At 36.1% G+C, this 22478-nt stretch overlaps 2 protein-coding genes and 1 long non-coding RNA gene across 5 annotated transcripts in view; 1 reads left to right on the top strand and 2 right to left on the bottom strand.

Moving 5' to 3' along the window:
* Nucleotides 1-4272: 4272 nt before the first annotated feature.
* On the bottom strand, nucleotides 4273-8541 carry LOC107669048 (uncharacterized). The gene is made up of 3 exons (XR_001631944.1): nucleotides 8468-8541; nucleotides 8195-8303; nucleotides 4273-4324 (listed from the first exon to the last, which is right to left on the bottom strand). It is a non-coding gene; the product is annotated as an uncharacterized LOC107669048 (long non-coding RNA).
* On the top strand, nucleotides 8498-17985 carry adpgk (ADP-dependent glucokinase). 3 transcript variants are annotated; one of them, XM_016461147.1, is made up of 8 exons: nucleotides 8498-8594; nucleotides 11626-11882; nucleotides 12773-12998; nucleotides 13691-13753; nucleotides 14911-15031; nucleotides 15195-15391; nucleotides 15595-15693; nucleotides 16712-17985. In XM_016461147.1, the coding sequence occupies exons 2-8, from the start codon at nucleotides 11650-11652 to the stop codon at nucleotides 17270-17272; spliced, it is 1500 nt and encodes a 499-aa protein (XP_016316633.1). In that variant the 5' UTR covers nucleotides 8498-8594; nucleotides 11626-11649; the 3' UTR covers nucleotides 17273-17985. The 3 variants fall into 3 exon arrangements, with proteins under 3 accessions (XP_016316633.1, XP_016316631.1, XP_016316632.1); XM_016461145.1 differs by having other exon boundaries at nucleotides 16709-17985; XM_016461146.1 differs by lacking the exon at nucleotides 8498-8594 and adding an exon at nucleotides 9767-9806 and having other exon boundaries at nucleotides 16709-17985.
* Nucleotides 17986-20135: 2150 nt separating this feature from the next.
* Nucleotides 20136-22478, bottom strand: part of LOC107669039 (Bardet-Biedl syndrome 4 protein-like) — a 10619-nt gene continuing 8276 nt past the window's right edge. Inside the window, exons 10-15 of the mRNA XM_016461139.1 lie at nucleotides 22350-22374; nucleotides 22108-22296; nucleotides 21853-22024; nucleotides 20851-20920; nucleotides 20620-20764; nucleotides 20136-20267 (exon numbers count right to left, since the gene is read on the bottom strand). Coding sequence (XP_016316625.1) covers nucleotides 20136-20267; nucleotides 20620-20764; nucleotides 20851-20920; nucleotides 21853-22024; nucleotides 22108-22296; nucleotides 22350-22374 — 733 coding nt within the window. The remainder of the gene's footprint in view (nucleotides 20268-20619; nucleotides 20765-20850; nucleotides 20921-21852; nucleotides 22025-22107; nucleotides 22297-22349; nucleotides 22375-22478) is intronic.

The following is a 22478-nucleotide window of genomic DNA, read 5'->3' as shown; positions in this document are numbered from 1 at the left end:
ACAGATAAATGCAATTACAATCATTTATTTATTGCAAAAATGTCAAAAGCAGTACCAAAAGTAATCCAAATGACGATGCGTTGCACCCGCAGTCCTCTCTGGCGAACGTAAGTAAATGTACGTTTTATAGAACCACATTTTACGTAAAATACATACGAATTATCATGAGATCACGTTGGTTCTATTATACAAGTCTTCTGAGATTATAGGAAAGCTTTGTGTGAGGAGCTGCATGAGGGTGAATACATAATGACAGAATTTTCATTTCTAGGTGAAATGTTCCTTTAAGAAAAGATCTATGTGAGACTCAATAGATGTATTTAGGACATCTCCTGTAATCCTCTCGAAGAGAATAACCTTTCAAAGCACACCACACCAGGCATAACCTTATCGAGACCTTCCATTTAAAGCTGGCTGAATGTGATTTTAATCTGTCTCTCACCAGGTCAGGACTCGAAGGGTTTAACTTATTAAACCAAACAACCTGCAATCAGAGAAGCCTCATTGTACATTCTGTTTGAATGTGAGCCAAGCAGAAAGCAATTTGGGCCTCACGACTGCTTTAAACAAACTAATCTGCTATTGTACAGGCCACAATTTCAAACATAATCCAAGACTATCCTTAAAGACCAAAGGGGAAAGTTGACATATTTCCTATTAAAACAGTCAATTTAAGTCATAGCCATGAGTCATGATTTGCTACTTGCTATTATTTATTATTTGTGACCCTGGACCACAAAACCAGTCTTAAGTCGCTGGGGTATATTTGTAGCAATAGCCAAAAATACATTGTATGGGTCAAAATTATTGATTTTTCTTTTATGCCAAAAATCATTAGGATATTAAGTAAAGATCATGTTCCATGAAGATATTTTGTAAATTTCCTACCATAAATATATCAAAACTTAATTTTTGATTAGTAATATGCATTGCTAAGAACTTCATTTGGACAACTTTAAAGGCAATTTTCTCAATATTTGGATTTTTTTGCACCCTCAGATTCCAGATTTTCAAATAGTTGTATCTCGGCCAAATATTGTCCTGTCCTAACAAACCATAAATAATAAATAAAGCTTATTTATTCAGCTTTCAGATGATGTATAAATCTCCATTTTAAAAAATTGACACTTAACACCTGTGGTCCAGGGTCACATTTGTATATTAGGGGAGGGACATTTTCATTCTAGAGAAGATTTGATTGGACAAAAATCTGCATATTGCAGGATGAGTCATCAATATTTTTTCCGGACAAGAAAGACTACATTTTAAATATGTATGTTTGCTATATACATATTTATAATTTATTTTGTTTAAACTGCCACAAAACTCTAAAAACTTAAGATGTTTTTTATCATACTTTATGTTCTTTACATACATTTTTTATGGTTTATATTTTATTTTTATAACAATAACACTAATAACTATATATATACACACACACATATTTATTATTTACATATATAATATTTAATATACCATATACATACAGTATATTATTATTTTACAAATAAAATTATAATGCACACATGCCAGAAAGCCAGGATGTTCATGTACATACACAGAAAGAACACTGTGCTGTGTTGACATCGAACAGTGACTTGTTGGCATGTTTCACACTTTCTTCCCACCTAATGAAGTTGCACGTTGCATTTTAATGTATCACACGTGTCACATCATCTCATCACTGTCTCTCTCTCTCACACACCTTCCATATAAAGGTGCTGATATCCTTGCCTTCATTAGAGCTGCAACAAGCCCAGGTCTCCGTCACGCTGAGATATATAATTAACACACAGATCAGCGAGGAGATGGGCAGAGGGCGCCGGAGCCGCAGTCACTAATGATTCCACAGAGACTCTCTCACTAGACAAAAAGAACAGTGGACGACGTATGGATAATTGAGAGCTATATTAATACACACACACACAGATTACAGCAATAGTTCCCTCCAAATTAATATTTCTGTCATCATTTACTCACCTTTATGATGTTCCAAACCCTTATGACTTTTTCTTTTTTTTTTCTGTGGGACACAAAAGGATATGTTAGGAAGAATTTTCACACTGCTTTTCCAAATGATAAAAATATTCCGAAACAATTATTTTCTTCTTTTTTTAAATGGATGCAAAAATAGTAAAGAATACATAATGGTAGATATATACACACTGGCGGTTAAAAGTTTGGAATAATGAAGATTTTTTATATTTCTTATATAAGTCTCTTATGCTCACCAAGGCTGCATTCATTTGAGCAAAAATACAGTAAAAACAGTATTTTCTATTTGAATATATTTTAAAATGTAATTTATTTCTGTGCTGCTTATTATTTTTGTGGAAACACTGATACACTACCATTCAAAAGTTTGGAGTATTTTTTTAAATAAATAAATACTTTTATTAAGTAAGATGCATTAAATTGTTTAAAAGTGACAGTAAAGACATTTATTTATCAAAACATTTTATCTCAAGATAAAAATATATATACACTACTCACAAAAAGTTAGGGATATTTGACTTTCGGGTGAAATTTATGGAAAATGTAAAAAGTTCATGCTACAGTGATATTATATCATGAAAGTAGGTGTGTCTAGTCAATACAGAACTGCCCTACACCTGGTGAATGGTACTGTGACAAGCAAATACTACCTGAATAACATCATTAATCCAGTCATTGTCCCTCTGCATGAGCAACACAAGCCTGATTTCATCTTCATGGATGACAATGCATCATCAGGGAATGGCTGCTGGAGGCTGGTGTACCTCAAATGGAATGGCCTGCACTTTCTCCAGACCTGAATCCCATAGAAAACCTAGTGTAAGTAAGTAGAAGTAGAAGCATGCAATGGTAATTTCTTCATCTCAAACAATTTATTGAAACAAAAGCTAACAGCAGTGGTGGGTATACCACAGCAAAAAATGTCAATGTCTCAATAACTTGTCATGCGTCCTTGAGCATCAATTACAGCTTGACAACAACGTCTCATGCTGTTCACAAGCCGACTTATTGGCTGCTGAGGCATGACAAGTTATTGAGACATTGACATTTTTTGCTGTGGTATACCCACCACTGTTGTTAGCTTTTGTTTCAATAAATTGTTTGAGATGAAGAAATTACCATTGCATGCTTCTACTGAAATGCCCTGCTTTCATGATTTAATATCACTGTAGCATGAACTTTTTACATTTTCCATAAATCTCACCCGGAAGTCGAATATCCCTAACATTTTGTGAGTAGTGTATGTTTTCCACAAAAATGTGACACAGCGCATTTGTTTTCAAAATTAATAATAATAAGGAGAAATGTTTCTTGAGCAGCAAATCAGCATATTAAATTGAGTTCTGTAGGATCATGTGACACTGAAGACTGAAGTAATGATGCTGAAAATTCAGCTTTGCATCACAGGAATAAATTACATTTCACAATATATTCAAATGGAAAACAGTTATTTTAAAATTGAAACTTATTTCACAATATTGCAGTTTTTACTGCATTTTAGATCAAATAAATGCAGCTTAAACAGAAGAGACTCAACCCACCCCCCCACCCCCCCCAAAAAAAACCCTACTAGTAAATAAATAATGTATATAAATCTAAATGCAAAACACAGAAGGTAGATTTATTTATTTTATAACATTCTTTTAGCTTGACATTTGGTAAACAGAAACTTTGTAACAGTTTCATGACTGAGAGCAGACTCAACCCACCCCCCCCACCCCCCCAAAAAAAACCCTACTAGTAAATAAATAATGTATATAAATCTAAATGCAAAACACAGAAGGTAGATTTATTTATTTTATAACATTCTTTTAGCTTGACATTTGGTAAACAGAAACTTTGTAACAGTTTCATGACTGAGAGCAAAACATGAAAGAACTTTAATTTCTGGCTGAAACAAGCCTTTAATGAGCCACTTATTTCGTGTTGCCTATTTGTTTGACACCACCAAACAGCAATTTACAGCATCTCTGTGATCATTATTGCCAGATTAATGGCCGTTTGAGCAGGTCCAGTGTTCATAATCAGGGGCAAACACTGGAGGCCGATGATGAATTATTAATACCGACATGCTGAGATGGCATCGTTTGTGTGTGTGAAAGAGTGAGCGAGTTTTTATCTCTGATTCTGTTCTAACATGACTTCACTATGAAATCGGTTAAGCCGTCCATTTCCTCCTGCAGATTTGCTGGTAATCGTTTTCGCCAGGCCTCGTCCAGTCTCTTTGACATACCTTTAATCTGCCGTTAGTTCAATTGTGAGGAAATCCTCGCTCGTTCCCCCGCATTTTTCGGCCTCGTATCAAAGGCATCCTATGACAGCTCCAACCCTGAGAGAAAAATGTGTTGAAACGAAACTATTAGTGAGGAATATTTCAGGAAAGCAGACATATCACAAAGATCAAAGAGACGGTGAAAAAAAAAACACTTATGCAGCAAAATACAAGATGTTTTAAGCTCTGGGAAGTTGAAGTTCACTCACTTTGTGCTCTACGCTGGCGTCCCGTTTTAAGTGTTCAACTTTGATTGCCTAAGATTTAATGGGTTTCTAAGTTGTTAAACATCTAAGTATAAACCTTGCTGTGATGTTTCTATTGAAGTTTCTCATGCGAAGCAAAAATAGACTAAAATAAGTCAGTAGATGACAGTGAGAATATAACATTTTATTATTAGAAAGGTTGAAGCTCATATTAAGATTAAGGTTATGTATGTTACTGAAGCTTGTTTCTGCCACAGGATAAAAATAAAATAAAATAAAAAAGGTCATTGCAACTTTCTGTCTCACAATTTGGATATTTTTCCTTGCAAATCTGTTGAAGTTCATATTAAGATTAAGGTTCTGTATATTATTGAAGCTTGTTTCTGCCACGGGATAAAAAAAAATAAATAAATAAAAAAGGTCATTGCAACTTTCTATCACAATTTGGATATTTTTCTTTCCAAATCTGTTCAGTAAAGTTAAAACTGCGATATTAAACTTACTGCGAGAATGAAAGTCCGAATTCTGAGTTCATATCTTGCAATTCTTACTTTTTCTCAGAATTGCAAGAAAAACAGTTTTGGCCAAAACAGACTTGCGAGATATAAACTTGGAATTGTGAGATTAACTCAGAATTGTGAGAAATTTTGAATTTATTTCTTGGAATTATTACTACTGACTTTCTTCTCAGAATTGCGAGAAAAAGTCTAAATTGCGAGATATAAACTCAGAATTGCGAGAAAAAAATCTGAACCGTGAAATATAAAATCAGAATTGCAAGGAAAAAAGTCAGAATTGCGAGATATAAACTCATAATTGTGAGAAAGCCAGAATTCTGAGTTTATATCTTGCAATCCTGACTTTTTCTTAGAATTGCAAAAAAAACAGTTTTAGCCAAAACAGAACTGTGAGATATAAACTTGGAATTACATGATTTGCATGTGTTTTTAAATGTTTCATTCGCACGCTGGTCTGACGTGCGCTCACTAAAAAGCCTGTCAAACAGCTCCTGATTACTAAACTAAGTTATCTTTTGCGCTAATACTGTCAAAACACACAAGGTTTACATATAGACTCAGTTGGTTATGTCTAAAATTAAAGTAAACAGTTGAGAGAGAAACAGATGCGTGCCTGTATATTAGATGCATGCAGCCGGTCTTAAAGGGATGCTCCACCCCAAAATGAAAATGTTGTCATTAATCACTTACTGACAGATGGACTATTCTGACGATGTCTTTCATACTTTTCAGTGTAATTTACTTGGCAGTCAATGGGACAGTCACAAGCCTCCTGGTTTTCATCCAAAATATCTTAAATTGTGTTCCGAAGACAATCGAAGCTTTTACGGGTTTGGAACGACATGGGGGTAAGTGATTAATGACAACATTTTCATTTTGGAGTGGAGTATCCCTTTAAAGAGACAGCACTAAACATGCTGCCGACTGTCATTAAAGGGATAGTTCACCCTAAAATTTAATATCTGTCACGTTGTCCCAAACCTGTATTAATTTCTTTCTTGTGCTGAACACAAAAGAAGATATTTTGAAGAAGGTGGGTAACACCAAAAAGAATTTGATAGTAGGAAAAAAATACTATGGAAGTCTCTGTGGACCAGCAACTGTTTGGTTTTCCACCTTCTTCAAAATAGCATTTATCTTCCGCAGAAGAAAGAAACTCATTCAGGTTTAAAACAACTTTTGAGTGAGTAAATGATGGTATAAAAATAAAACACTATGCTAGAATTGACAGACAGATGACAGAAGTTTTATTTTTGTGCGAAATATTCCTTCAATGTTAATAAAACAACAAAAACACAAAGAGAAAAATCACTCACTACTCTTGACTGAAAAACTTTAATACAGTTGCATTAATAGGAATCAATCTATATAGTGTTTTATTCTTATATTTGTTCATTCAATTTCTTGAATGCTCCTGCTAAATACACCTATTGTACCTGAAAATAAAGCACTGTTTGTTTTATTTGTATATTATGTGTAGTTGTGATGTGTATCTTTGTTCTTATTTTTTAATAACAAAGATAAAATAATGACAACGATTTTTATCTTCACCCACTTTGGCCTAAATATCCGCCATTCTTTTTTATATTTTGTTACCTTGAAAGGCTTTGTCTTTATAATAGCGAAATTAGTTTGGCTGTAATGCTCAGACAACTTGCAAAATAGTAAAACCAATATGACAAAGAATCGTGATACTTCTAAAAAAGAAATCGTGATTTGATATTTTTTCCCATATCGCCCACCGCTAATTGTGAGATAAAAAGTCGCAATTACTTTTTTTTTATTCCATGGCCAAAACAAACTTGAAGTACTAACTTAGTAGGACCATACCCGTGCCTAGTGCATTGACTACCCTTACCAAAAAGTAGCATACTTAAAGTTTATTTTATTAAGTATACTTAAGTAAAGTTCAGAAGTACATAAAAAGTAGACTAAAAGTATACTTTCCTATTTTTTAGTTTAAAAGCAGTATACTAATTGCACACTTGAATAAACTTCTTTTTCGTAAGGGTAGTTATCAGATTTAGATAACTGCTTTAAAAATGCACAAGTATTCCATCTTCACAAGACGCTAAAAGCCTTGTTTACACGAGTTACTCTCAATGTCTTGCCTTCCCCATTTGCAGAGAGCGGGAAGCCACTTTTAAAAGCGGTTTGCTTCATAAGTGCCTCTCAAATTCATTCCCTAAAGAGAACCACTGACAAAATGTTTTTATCTACCTAAACCAACAACCAGTTTATGCCTTACACACTTTTCTAAGGGATCATTTTTGTAGGAGAGTTTTGGCGCTCAATCTGTTCAAATTCACCTCACGAAACTGTCCGTAAAAATATTGAGTTGACCTTGATTTTGTTTTAATAAAACACTATCGTTTTTAATGATACACTTTTAATATATGATATTCTGTCATGTGTACATAATAAACTGTTAAAATTGACAGTACCTTTGTTTTGTCGATGTAACGTTAATGTACGAACCCGATCCTAACGGACGCGTGCAGGTGTTGCTATGGTTACCACCGAAACCTGACGTTTAACCTTGTTGTATATATTGTTTCTAAAATAAACGTATAATTACCGATAAAAAAATTAAATAATAAATTCACAAATTGTTATTTACGTCATATATATTCTTTAAAAAAAAGTACAGTGGCAGTACCATGGCTCCTTAGACATAGTACTATAGAAATGCCATATTTTCATATATCTACGCCAGTCTATGTAGATATACACATTATTGTGTGGTTATCCTTTTTTCAACGAACACAAATCGTGCGCCAACAGCCACTCAATAAGATTTTTATCGATCACTTAGTTGATTTATTGGTAAAGATATTTATTACAACGATGGTATCATTGTAGGAGGTCATCATACGTAGTTCTAGCTGTATTAAATCTAATAATCCACTCCAAATGTATTTATGTCAAGAGGAATTAGGCTAAATTAAACATTATCAGCTGCTTTGATCTTTAATTCAGTCACTAGAGGGAAAATACCGCCACTTGCTGACCAACATGAGAACTCCTTCTTGATGCTATTTTCATATTTGTTGTACAAACATTGTATTACCATAGTAAAATGCCCTGAAAATATGGCATTTCTATATATATATAGTTGCTTAAGGTGTATCCTAATATTAAAAAATAAAAAATTTGCTGAGCTCTAACAATTTAGACGTGGCGCCGGGTAAAGATATTTTCACCTTGCGTCAGTACATCCACTCAACGTGATGTTCCGGTTACGTCAGGGATGCTCGGCGGAGCCTCTGATTGGTTACTTTGGTTCGCTTTAGCTGCAGTTAGCGAGATTCCCTAAAGCCAACAAAAACTGTTTAAAGCGTTAAACACTGACAATAGCATGCATTTGTGAGCTCAATTAAATTAATTTTTGCATTTTGTAACATAAATTAGCTCTTTGTTTAATTTCATTTGTAATATTATCTCCGAGCTAAATCAGATTTGATTTGAATATTTACTATCGGTTGCCGTGAGGACAGAGTGGAGCGGCTAGTCACTAGACTTCCCCTCAACCAAGAAGGGTGACAACTCAACTTCACCACATACACACTCTCACACTCTCTTTCTGCGATTATCATCTGTCAGGTTAGTGATCTGCCCATCTGTTCGCATCTCTTGAAGAGAGATTCGATTATATTATCTTAAAGATAAAGTGATTGTCCTGTTTATTGCTGTGTAAACTGGTGGTTTATTGGCTTTGTGGCTAGCTCATGTTAGCTCATTGATTTCACTCAAACATGTTACTTGCTAACCAGAAATGTCATTTTAGCTACACTACCATTTTGCACTAGGTGATCACGGTCAGGTGTGGGATTTTATTTGTCGCGTTGATTTAAAGTCCCGAACATGAGCAGAAATGGGCTGTTAGCACTAGCCTGCTACTGATTTTATTGTATTATGGATTTAAGTTGCATAATGATCAGCTTTCAGTCTAATGAACCTGTCAAACAGAGATGATATATATGGAGAGAGATCTGTGATCGTGCACTGCTTACTCTAGTGTTATAAATAGATAAGCATTGATTTCAGTGGTAAATATAAAGTCTACTTCCTGTGACGTTCACAGTGCCCAAAACAACATGGTATTACTATGGTACATGTCCACTGTCATGAAAACACGATAGTACCACAGTAAGCCCCAAAAAAAGGCAAGTACACTGATAAAATAAAATAAAAAGTTATACCATGATACAAATCCAGAAACGTAGTCTTACCATGATACATGTCCAAAAGCATGGTATTACTATTGTATTATGGAAATATATTAATATATAAAAACATATTACCATGATACATGTCCAAAAGCATGGTATTACTATTGTATCATGGAAATATCATGATTTTTGGACATGCACATGTTAGGTGTCAAAAAGCATGGTATTACCATGGTGCATGTCCAAAAACATATTACCATGATACATGTTGAAAAAACATGATTTTACCATGTTACATGTCCACAAAAACGTGGTTTTATCATGTTACATGTACATAAAACATGGTTTTACCATGATGCATGTTAAAAAAATTGATTTACCATGATGCATCTTCAAAAACATGGGTTTACCATGTTACATATCCAAAAAAACTTGGTTTTAGGATGTTACATGTCCACAAAAACGGGGTTTTACCATGTTACATGTCCAAAAAACATGGTTTTAGGATGTTACATGTCCAAAAAAACGTGGTTTTACCATGTTACATGTCCACAAAAACTTGGTTTTACCATGTTACAATGTCCACAAAAACGTGGTCACATACACACTCTCACACTCTCTTTCTGCGATTATCATCTGTCAGGTTAGTGATCTGCCCATCTGTTCGCATCTCTTGAAGAGAGATTCGATTATATTATCTTAAAGATAAAGTGATTGTCCTGTTTATTGCTGTGTAAACTGGTGGTTTATTGGCTTTGTGGCTAGCTCATGTTAGCTCATTGATTTCACTCAAACATGTTACTTGCTAACCAGAAATGTCATTTTAGCTACACTACCATTTTGCACTAGGTGATCACGGTCAGGTGTGGGATTTTATTTGTCGTGTTGATTTAAAGTCCCGAACATGAGCAGAAATGGGCTGTTAGCACTAGCCTGCTACTGATTTTATTGTATTATGGATTTAAGTTGCATAATGATCAGCTTTCAGTCTAATGAACCTGTCAAACAGAGATGATATATATGGAGAGAGATCTGTGATCGTGCACTGCTTACTCTAGTGTTATAAATAGATAAGCATTGATTTCAGTGGTAAATATAAAGTCTACTTCCTGTGACGTTCACAGTGCCCAAAACAACATGGTATTACTATGGTACATGTCCACTGTCATGAAAACACGATAGTACCACAGTAAGCCCCAAAAAAAGGCAAGTACACTGATAAAATAAAATAAAAAGTTATACCATGATACAAATCCAGAAACGTAGTCTTACCATGATACATGTCCAAAAGCATGGTATTACTATTGTATTATGGAAATATATTAATATATAAAAACATATTACCATGATACATGTCCAAAAGCATGGTATTACTATTGTATCATGGAAATATCATGATTTTTGGACATGCACATGTTAGGTGTCAAAAAGCATGGTATTACCATGGTGCATGTCCAAAAACATATTACCATGATACATGTTGAAAAAACATGATTTTACCATGTTACATGTCCACAAAAACGTGGTTTTATCATGTTACATGTACATAAAACATGGTTTTACCATGATGCATGTTAAAAAAATTGATTTACCATGATGCATCTTCAAAAACATGGGTTTACCATGTTACATATCCAAAAAAACTTGGTTTTAGGATGTTACATGTCCACAAAAACGGGGTTTTACCATGTTACATGTCCAAAAAACATGGTTTTAGGATGTTACATGTCCAAAAAAACGTGGTTTTACCATGTTACATGTCCACAAAAACGTGGTTTTACCATGATACATGTCCACAAAACGTGGTTTTACCATGTTACATGTCCACAAAAACGTGGTTTTACCATGATACATGTCCACAAAACGTGGTTTTACCATGTTACATGTCCACAAAAACGTGGTTTTACCATGATACATGTCCACAAAACGTGGTTTTACCATGTTACATGTCCACAAAAACGTGGTTTTACCATGATACATGTCCACAAAACGTGGTTTTACCATGTTACATGTCCAAAAAACGTGGTTTTACCATGTTACGTCCACAAAAACGTGGTTTTATCATGATACATGTCCACAAAACGTGGTTTTACCATGTTACATGTCCACAAAAACTTGGTTTTACCATGTTACATGACCACAAAAACTCGGTTTTACCATGTTACAATGTCCACAAAAACGTGGTTTTACCATGTTACAAGTCCACAAAAATGTGGTTTTACCATGATACATGTCCACAAAACGTGGTTTTACCATGTTACATGTCCAAAAAACATGGTTTTACCATGTTACATGTCCACAAAAACGTGGTTTTATCATGATACATGTCCACAAAACGTGGTTTTACCATGTTACATGTCCAAAAACATGGTTTTGCCATGATACATGGTACGTTACCAAAAAAAGCCATTAAATAAAGGCCCCAGTCAGAGCCCATGATGAAAGAGTGTGTATGTTCACAGGCCGTGTGTGTGTGTGTCGAGGTCATGTGGAGGAAGGCCGTGCTGGTGGCGCTGTTGGCGTTGGGGATGGGGTATCTGTACCACACTGACCCGGAGCTGCCGGCCCGCGTGCTGAACTACGTCAGCGAATCCCTGCCGCAGATGGAGCCGAGTGGCGGCTCAGAGCCCCGCCCCCCGACGCTAGAGGAGACCGTCGCACACGCCTGGCAGACCCTCATCATGGCTCCGGCCCGACGCTGGGCGAGAGTAGCAGTGGGGTGAGTTTCTCTGACAGAGCACACATTGTTCATTTGATCAGTCCTTTCGTTATTTTGATTGTTTATTATTTTTTTTAATCATCTATTTTTTTTTTTTTTACCCCATTCATTCCTTAGTCCCACTGTTGTCTGTGTCCTTTTGTTCAAGTGTTTACAGATTTCAAGATTTAAGATTTTTTTGTATCATGCACAGTTATATATAACAGTATTGCAATAAAATCTAAATCCTGGTCACTTACTTAAATTGTACATAATCAAAATAAACAAAGTAAAAAAATAGTTATAACATTTTTTATATATAAAATTAGTATTATACTACTGTATGTTAGAATATTATGTGATATTTAGATGTACATATTTATATATACTTTATTTTGGGCATTTTATTTGAATTTTCTTCTTTTCCTTTTTTTATTCAAACCTTTTTGATAATTGTTAAGTATTATTTATATACTATTATAGCACTTATTAATATTTATATATATATATTTTTCCCAGTTTTAGTAATTTCATGTCAATTTCATTGTTTACTATTATTTACTGTTTTTAATATTTATATATTATTTTCTGTTTTATGTCATATGTATAACTTGTGGATGATTCGTTACGATTTGTAGCAAAGCTACTTTTTTCTTTGTCAATTATTTTCATTTCCTCTTTAATCAGTTAAACAAACAAATAAACCATGTTTCTGCTTGTTTATTCATTCATGTATTAATTTGTTTCTTCATTAATTAATTAATTTTTTGATGCTTTCGTTAATTCATTCATCTAATCAATGTTCTGTTCACATTTGGGGCCACATTAGCTCCCACACGCAGCAGGTCTGAACACGTGCAGGCTTGTTTGTTTTAGAGCCCTTCCCATCATGCCTTTCTTTCCTCTGTCAGGGTGAATGCCTGTGTGGATGTGGTGGTGTCCGGGGTGGGGCTGCTGCAGGCGCTCGCTCTCGAACCCGGATCCGGCAGAGACCACAAGGTGCTACACAGCAAAGAGGACCTGAAAGAGGCCTTCATCCACTACATGGGGAAGGGTGCCGCCGCAGAGCGCTTCTTCTCAGATAAGGAGGTTTTTCAAAGGATCGCACGGGCGGCTGCAGAATATCCCGGCGCTCAGGTGCGAGATAAAGCCTTTTATGACAGTAGGAGTGGGTTTTGTGGTCTGTACCACATTGTTTTCCCTCAGGGCACGAATAGAAAGTGATTGGACAGAGATTAGCTGGTCTCTGAGCACACTAAAACCTGTCCAACAGGTTTGACTGCTCTGATTCAGGCCTTAGTGTGGTGAAATCCAGAGCAGTCTCTCCGTTCAGACATCCATACAGCACTGATTCTGCATATGTCCTATAATATCTAGTTTAATTTTGGCATGTGCTGTAAATGGATCTGGCCCTTGAGATCCGACAGTTTAATTTGAATGCACGAGAGGGTCCGGAGGGGAATTTAGTTTCTGTGTCAAATATAATTTGGCATAATCAGCAGTAATTAAAAGGCGCAGTGGCTGGACCATGAGTCTTATGACAGGCTATTTTCACGACAAATTATATGCATTTTATTATACGCAAATTTTCATGAAAATGATATGCAATAATGTAACACTATTTTTTCTTATAACATTATAGACAATCTGGCAATTTTATAAGTTCTTTCAATCGTAAATTTGATAGAAAATCAGAAATTGTCAGAGGAGAAGTCTTTTAAAAAAATATCATGAGTCACATAACAGAATCATTTGCTCCAAAACACACTTGTAATCGATCCTGCACATTTTAATTTGAATAAAAACTGCTTTTTTCTTGTTTCTTGCAGCTTTATGTGGGTGGAAATGCTGCTCTTATTGGCCAGAAACTGGCGTCTAACCCAGAACTTGTAGTAAGTATCTGTTACAAGCTTACACCTTGGCTTCACTAGACGTTTAAAGGAACAGTTCAGCCCAATGAAAATTAAAGTGTGCTGAACATGTACTCACCCTCAGGCTGTCCAAGTTGTAGACGAGTTTGTTTCTTCATCAGATTTGGAGAAATGTAGCACTACATCACTTGCTCACCAATGGATCCTCTGCAGTGAATGGGTGCCGTCAGAATGAGAGTCCAAACAGCTGATAAAAACACCACAAGCAATCCATATGACTCCAGACCATCAATTAATGGACTGGAGTGTGTGTGTGTGTTTTAACCTTAAACCATCGCCAAACCGTTGGCCAAAATACTAACCAACAATCCATAATAACGCTTCCTCCAGTGAAAAATTCCATCCCCTGTTGTCCTCTCACATCAAAATCCACTCGCAGATTTGTTTAGAGCTGTTTTGACTTGTAAACGGTGTTTGATCAGTGCATATTTCTCTCCGACCAGATGACTTTTTCACTGAAGAATGCAATATTCTGGATAGAGGACTCAAATTTTTGCAGGAAGCAATGGTTTGAAGTTAAAAAATGTCTTGATGGATTTGTTTCTTACAAACATGCAGCTTTTCACTTCACAAGTCATTAACTGATGGACTGGAGTGGTAAGGATTACTTGTGGATTATTGTGATGTTTTTATCAGCTGTTTGGAATCTCATTCTGACGGCACCCATTCACATCCATTGGTGAGCAAGTGATGCAATGCTATATTTCTCCAAATCTGATGAAGAAACAAACTCTTCTACATCTTAGATCAGGGATGGGGGACTTCGGTCCTGGAGGGCCACTGTCCTGCAGAGTTTAGGTCCAACTCTGTTAAAAACTCACCTGCCTGTAGCTTTCTGGCGATCTTAAAGACATTGATTAGCTTGTTCAGGTGTGTTTGATTAGGGTTGGAGCTAAACTCTGCAAGACAGTGGCCCTCCAGGACTGAAGCTGCCCATCTCTGTCCTAGATGGCCAAGTTCTTTAATGATGAATTTCTTTAATGATGAAAGTGAGTCATGGTTTTATGTCAGAATGTCCTAAAATTCCTTCATATAATAACTATGATCATTTTTAAGAGTGCAAAAGCAGCACATTCATACCTGATTATAGTTTTCTAAAGTGTGCTGTTTTCTCTCAGGTCCTCTTATGTGGTCCGGTGGGGCCAAAGCTTCATGATATGCTGGATGAACAGATCATAGTCCCACCAGAATCTCTGCAGGAGATGGATGAGTTCCACCTCATCCTGGAGTACAAGTCAGGTGAGAGAGACCCACTCAAAACCACACTCACATATCATTTCATTTCTGTAACATCTCACATTTGAAACAGAATATTATAAGATGTACTCCAGTCGTGTTCTGGCACATTGGTACCGTTGGGTTTTTGTGTCTCTGAGCGTTTCCTCTCTGACGCCCCCTACAGGTGAACAGTGGGGTTCCTCAAGAGCTCCTCAGGCTAACCGCTTTATCCTGTCCCATGACGTGTCCAACGGTGAAATGAGCACGCTGGAGACATTTGTGGCCAGTCTGGAGGAGTTCCAGCCGGATCTGGTGGTTCTGTCCGGACTGCATATGATGGAAGGAATGGGCCGGGATCTTTGGGAGGAACGACTGAAAGAGGTCTGAGACCAGAAAACCCTTAATCCAGAGTTGCTCAATGCCCATCTGAGTCAGTGTAATTACATATTAATAAAATGGATGGTTCTGAAACTTTTGACAGGTAGTATATGCTGTTCTGACAGAGTAAAGGAGATATTTTGAGGTTTGTTGGACACTTCACTGCTGCTTCTTACATATTAGCTCTGTGTTCTGACTTCCTGCAGGCGGTGGTTGCCATCTCAGACGTGAGGAACGAGGTGCCCATCCACCTTGAGCTGGCCAGTATGACAGACAGAGACTACATGAACCGGATCCTGCAGGAGGTAAATGTGGAGGTTTAATGAAGGAAGGATTGTTGTTGGTGGTATACAATAGTGTTGGCAAATGTTACTTAGAAAAGTAACACCATATAGTTTTTCATTGCTACAATGTTACTTTTATTTAAATGCTACTTTTCCATACCAATGTACTTCTTTTGTGACACTTTTATACTTTTTTTAAACAATTTTATTTTAGCGATTTGCAGACCTGGAAATATAATAGAAATGATTACTTTCTTAAATAAGTAAATAGTATTCATTCTAGTTATTATGTTAGTCCAGTAAAATGTTTGGGGTCAGTACGATTTTTATTTTTTTAATCAATACTTTTATTCAGCAAGGATTAATTACATTGATCAAAAGTGACAGTAAAGATTTTTATAATGTTACAAAAGATTTCTATTTCAAATAAATGCTGTTCTTTTGAACTTTCTATTCATCAAAGAATCCCGAAATATAACATGTATCACGGTTTCCACAAAAATATGAAGCAGCACAACTGTTTTCAATACTGATAATAATAAGAAATGCTTCTTGAGCAGTGAATGAGTATGTTAGAATGATTTCTGAAGGATCATGTGACACTGAAGACTGGAGTAATGATGCTGAAAATTCAGTTTTGCATCACAGGAATAAATTATATTTTACAGTGAATAGAAATAGAAAACAGTTATTTTAAATCGTAATATTATTTCACAATATTGCTGTTTTTACTGTATTTTTGATCAATAAATGCAGCTTTGGTGAGCAGAATAGACTTATTTAAAAAATCTTACAGACTCCAAATTTTTTGGATATTCACAAAAATTGCACTTTTTGAGTGCCAGCTCTATAATCAAACAAATTATTTATAAATCCTTATCACAAACTACTGGAAAATTGCTCAGATCTTATGAGGAAGCCTTTGTATATATCAGTCATTTAAAGAAAAGAAACTCCAGTATTCTAGTGCAAATCAAAGCAGAACGACAAGGTTTTCATCTGCAGCATTTCAGGTTTCTCCGTGCTCTTCTGTTAGCAGGTCTTGCCCATCATGAACTCCATTGGTCTGAACGAACAGGAGCTGCTGTTTTTAACTCAGTCTGGAGGTGGACCTCACGCTGACCTTGCTTCCTGGGATGGCATACCCGACGTGGGCCACGTCAGCGACATCCTGCTCTGGGTCCTGGAGCAGCACGGCCGGGCGGACCCAGAATCCGAAGCCGACCTGACCCGGATCCACTTCCACACGCTAGCATACCACATCCTGGCTACGGTGGACGGCCACTGGGGAAACCAGGAGGCGGCGGTGGCCGCGGGCGCACGTGTGGCCAGCAGTCAAGCCTGCGGCCTGCAAGCGGTGGATGTTACGAAGGTGGTCCTCAAGGCACCGCTGAACTTCAACAGCTCCTTCTCAGAGCCGAGGGAGAGCCTAACGGTGGACCCGACCCGACCGGTCACCGTGTGGCGCAGAGGGAACGTTTCGTTCCATCTCACGCCGGTCCTGGTGTGCAAACAGCCTCTTAGGACTGTGGGATTGGGCGACGCCATTTCCGCCGAAGGACTTCTGTTTTCAGAGGTCACGCCTCGGCCTGAGCTCTAAGAGACGCCTCTCGTCCATGCTTTTGAAGATACGTCCTCGTCATTAGATCCTAAAGCTGCAGAAACTCAACAGACTCACGGGGCATCAAACGACAGGATGTTTTTCAGAGCAAAACCAGTTCGAGATGCAGGGCACTGTCCTTTTGTTGTTGCTACTTTTGTCTAAAATCACATTGTGAAAGACGGCACTGAACGTAACGACGTGAGCCAGCCTCCGCCATTTTTTTTTTAAGGTTCATTTAACCAAAAATGAACGTTCGGTCATCATTCGCTCGCCTTTAAACCTAAACGACCTTCTTTATTACTACATAAGAAATAGTCCAGAAGTCTAAGTCAGATAGTTTTTCGGTGAGTAAATGATGACAGAATTTTTATTTTTGGAAGAACTACTAACTTTTTTAAAAACTATAATAAAAGGAGATCATACTCTGGTTAACAGGTGAACAAGACCTGCGGCTGCTATTGGGACGAATGAAAGTGAACGAGAGAATGATTTTAGAGTCTTAAACGTCCCAAATCTCCATTGTATTCCCAAACACTCCTTTATTTGGTTTTGAACGTTAATAAGTAGCAGAACCGGAAGGCCATCAGGTTTATCCAGCGATGTGCTTTTTTCTTAATCTGAGTAACGTAAAGTTCTTATGGAAGCATGTTTCTGCCACTGAATAAAAAAATAAAAAGGTAATTGCGAATATTTCATCTCGCAATTCTGACTTTTTTTTCTCTGAATTGCGAGATATAACGTCAGAATTGTGTGATATAAACTTGCAATTGTGAGATAAAAAGTTGCACGTTTTTATTCAGTGGCAGAAACGGGCTTCCATAAGCTCTTTTAACATAATGAAATTAAGCATAAGTAATTAAAGCAATGATCCCAGGGTCAATCTAAAGTCGAAATAATTCCTAAATATTAGATTATAGTTAATAGTTTAGATCACCAGCTTACCTGCCGGTATTGTGGCCATTATTCAGTGCACATATTATTAAATACTATTCATTATTCTTGTCTTAATCTTAATGTTCTTCAAGGTGGGAATCTAGCTGTAGGTTTTTGTAAATTGAAGCCAGCATAATTTGTATATATTAAGAGAAATCGTAACTATTTTCCATTCATTCTGGTTTGGTCAGCCGGTTATCTGTATGTACTGTAGGTGGCACTAATGACGACTGTTGTGATTTATGATGCTTCCTGTTTTTAAAGGTTACACATAATGAATCTGTCATTTATTCTTATTAGTCATGAAGTTCAGGCTTTCCGCCGTTGTACCATCCAAACACCTCTGAGGTATGATTTTTAATGTCATACATTAAACATTTGGGACGTACTAATTAATCTCGATATGTGAATTTCATCTGTCTTAAACCAGCCTTAAACCCATTTCGAGGCTTTTTAACGAATGCAGTTTTAGAAACATTGAGCAGTGTTTGTAAATGAGCCACGAATGGTTTTATGAACACTTTTCACACAAATGTGTTTGTGTTTCATGAATGAGGCAAGACGTTCAAGTCGGTAGCTGGGAGAAATGAACTTCATGGATTCCATCTTGTTTTGTACTGTGTTTCTGTAACACTCCATATTGATGCTGTTAGTTTCTCAAACCAACAAAAGAGGTGACTTTTAACATCAAAACCAAAAAATGTTTCCATTACTGTGTTTAGAATTGAAATCAGAGTTAGCGTGATTTTAAATTGGCAATATCACAACTAGAGTTAAAGGTTTTAGTCTTGTGTCACGTGAACTGGTTACTAATGGAGTAAATGGAACTTCATCAATTCACGCAGCAATACTTGAAGAAGGTTTTGTTGTTCAGATGCAGCAAATGTTGAGTCTTGGTGTGAGAAACTAACAGAAAGTTCACATTCATGAAACTTTTAGACTATATCAAATGTTTTAGGGTTCTAGTTTGCACACGTGATTATGCAACAAAGTCTTTAAGAGTTACTGGGCAAAACGTCCTTCAATCATAAACACTGAGACTAGAAATATTAGCTCTGTTAACTTGAGTATGGAATATTTTTATATAAATAAAACACTTCTGTACCGGGTATAAAATGACTGTTTCTTTGTATTACACAGCCCTGCATCTTAATAAATAAATCCTAATATTACCTAATTTGATGATGCTAAATTGAAAAAAAAAAAAAATATATATATATTTACAAAAAAATGTTTTACAAATTTTTTTTTTTAAAATAATATTTAATATACTTATTAAAAAGAATCAAAAGCCAAAGGTTTTAATGACCCCAAAAAAAGTATTTAAAATGTATTATTTCAACTACAATCTGCAAAGGAGTGTAAAAAGTTGAAATCAGGATGATGAATCATAAAATAATGTCTTCAGAATCATTCATACATGTAAAAAAAGGGCTGAGAATTGAACAAACTGTTGTAATCTGGCTCAGCTGAAGACAGGAATCATGTATTTGTGGCAGTTTTTCTGCTGATAATGGTATGATACAAGAATTCTTCACCTTACAAATGGTTGTCAAAAGCCAGAATGCTATTAAATGCATCATATTATGTGAGAAAATGTGACATGCTTGGCACTATTTCTGGAATCAGCACCTCAAAATGAGCAAAAAACGAGTATTGGATTTCATTCAGCAAATACGATGCAGGGTGGTGTAATCATGCGCTTGTGTTACAAAGACCAAAATGATAATGACATGCTTTTTATGCAAAACCTCCTTAGGCAATTATAATTTTTCTAAAGACACAAATTAACCGTCTACATTAATATAATGCACCATTCAAACAGACATCTAAAGATCTGCGATTTGCACTTTAATTCAACTATATATAAACGCTGTACATCGATAAGTTCTAAGAATCCTCTTCAGCTTTGGATATAGATATAGCTCTATTCAGCCGCTGCTTTCGGTTTACTCTTCTTCTCTTTGAGTTCGGCCGTCTCCTCTACCTCATCCTCGTCCTCGGGCTCTCCGGGATCGACTGTAGGGGGAGACGGGGCGCTGCTCACATCCGCTTCGGGCTCTGGAGGGAAAGATGGAGCGTTAGGGTGGACTGATCTGTGTTAATGACATGAAGTTGATGGGCTGAGCGGTCATTATATTTGTCACTGAATTACATAAGAAATAACAGAAAAAAAAAAAAAGATTACATATGTTGGGACACATTACAGTAATGAGAATAAATAAATAAATACTAATTACATACATATATTTTTTTAAAAGATACCTTAAAGTTTTGTTTAAGGGCCGTTTTATTGCAAGTAAACTATCTATGAGCAGAACGATTGTTTTGTAACATTAGGTGTTAGTCTTGATGGTCTCTTAATGTCTAAATGGCCAGATTTTGGTCAGAATAAGACTAGGGTTCAGTACCTCTGGGTCAAACTCAGTGTTGCTGTTATTGTCCACCTGAGTGTTGACTTTTCTCTCCATCTCTTGAAACTGCAGCAGGGCAGCCTTCTTATCGCCCTGATTATAGAGGAACACCGCAAAGTTCAGGTTCACCAGCAGCTTTGACCTGCCAGACAAAATACACTCACTTTAACTCAACTAGTTCTGTACATTATAGATTTACCAGCACAGATCAGGGTCTGAAGTACATACTCATCCAGCTGAAGCGCCTGCTCGTAAGACCTGCGGGCGTTATCTGCGTCGTCCAGATTGGTCAGAGCAACTGATGAGGGTCAGAGCACAAATAACAATCACATTAAATTAAACTGGACAAATATTGATTCTCACATTTACACTGTTCTTTAAAGGAACTGTTCTTTTAAAAATGTTTTATTTATTAAAAATAAAAGTGCATTATCATTTTTTATCTAAAGCATTAAGTAAATGAAGTAAATAGCAAAAGTACAACACGTTACCTGTTTAAAAAACTATTTCAAACAGCAGCAATTGTTATTAGATTATTATTTTGAATGTAAAGTGACATTTATTTTTAATATTAATTTTAAAATATATTTAATATCATACGGCATTATTATTATTTATATTTAACAAATTATTTATTTTTAAATTAAATTAAAAAGTAACATGCTATCTGTTTAAAAAGTACTTAAGATAGTATTAGTTGTGGTTGGCCAGAAGCATGCAAATTTGCTCATACATGGATGATTTTCATATTTAATATCTTGTGTGAAATATATTATTAATATATCTTTATTGTCTTTCTTAATACACGTTTTTTAAACCGTTTTTATTTTAAAATTAATTAAAATATCATAACACATTATTCTTTTTTTATGTAAAGTCACACATTAATTATTTTTTAAATTAGTTAAAAAAGCTACTATTGTATTTAAAATATGATCTTTTTTAGTAAATGTTGGTTGTTTTTATGTTTACATTTATTTAATAAAAATGTAATACTGTATTTTTAAGATAAAGTAAGAAGTCATTTATTTTTTAAATTAAATAAAAAGCAAAAAAGTATGGGATTACTTTATTACTGTCTTTTTTTTGTGTTTTTTAATTGTTTTATTTTAAAATGTATTTTTTTATGTAAAGTGACACTTATTCATTTTTTTTTTATATAATAAAAAGAAAAGCTGCATGTTGATAAAACTGTCAGACTACTTCAGCAGTAGTTTTTGATATGTTTACCGGCCAGTAGCATGTAGAGTTCGCTCATGCGCGGCCGCAGGTTGATGGCGGCGCTCAGAAAGTGGAAAGCTGATGCGTACTGCTGCATGGTGAGATGAACCAAACCCAGATTATACAGGATCTTCCAATCAAACGGAGACAGATAGTTTGCCCTCTTCAGACAGCTGATGGCCTGCAGGAGAGAGGCAGGGAGGAAGAAAGGTAAAACAGGTCAAAGAAAAGCACTAAATGTTCTCCTGACAGTCTGTAACTCACAGCCACGTATTTCTTTTTGCCGAAGAAGCACATCCCGATGTTATTCCAGAGCGGCGGGCTCTCAGGGACAGAGTACGCCGCCACACGGTACTTATTCATGGCCACGTCATAATCTCCATGAGTCTGCATCATACTGCCGGCCGCGAGGATGGCCGACAGATAGTTTGCCCTCTTCAGACAGCTGATGGCCTGCAGGAGAGAGGCAGGGAGGAAGAAAGGTAAAACAGGTCAAAGAAAAGCACTAAATGTTCTCCTGACAGTCTGTAACTCACAGCCACGTATTTCTTTTTGCCGAAGAAGCACATCCCGATGTTATTCCAGAGCGGCGGGCTCTCAGGGAGAGAGTACGCCGCCACACGGTATTTATTCAT

The sequence above is a fragment of the Sinocyclocheilus anshuiensis genome, unplaced genomic scaffold (assembly GCF_001515605.1).
Source record: "Sinocyclocheilus anshuiensis isolate Anshui unplaced genomic scaffold, SAMN03320099.WGS_v1.1 scaffold324, whole genome shotgun sequence".
Classification (NCBI taxonomy): domain Eukaryota; kingdom Metazoa; phylum Chordata; class Actinopteri; order Cypriniformes; family Cyprinidae; genus Sinocyclocheilus; species Sinocyclocheilus anshuiensis.
Note: the sequence above shows the minus strand (reverse complement) of the source record. Positions and strands in the feature narration are given on the sequence as shown.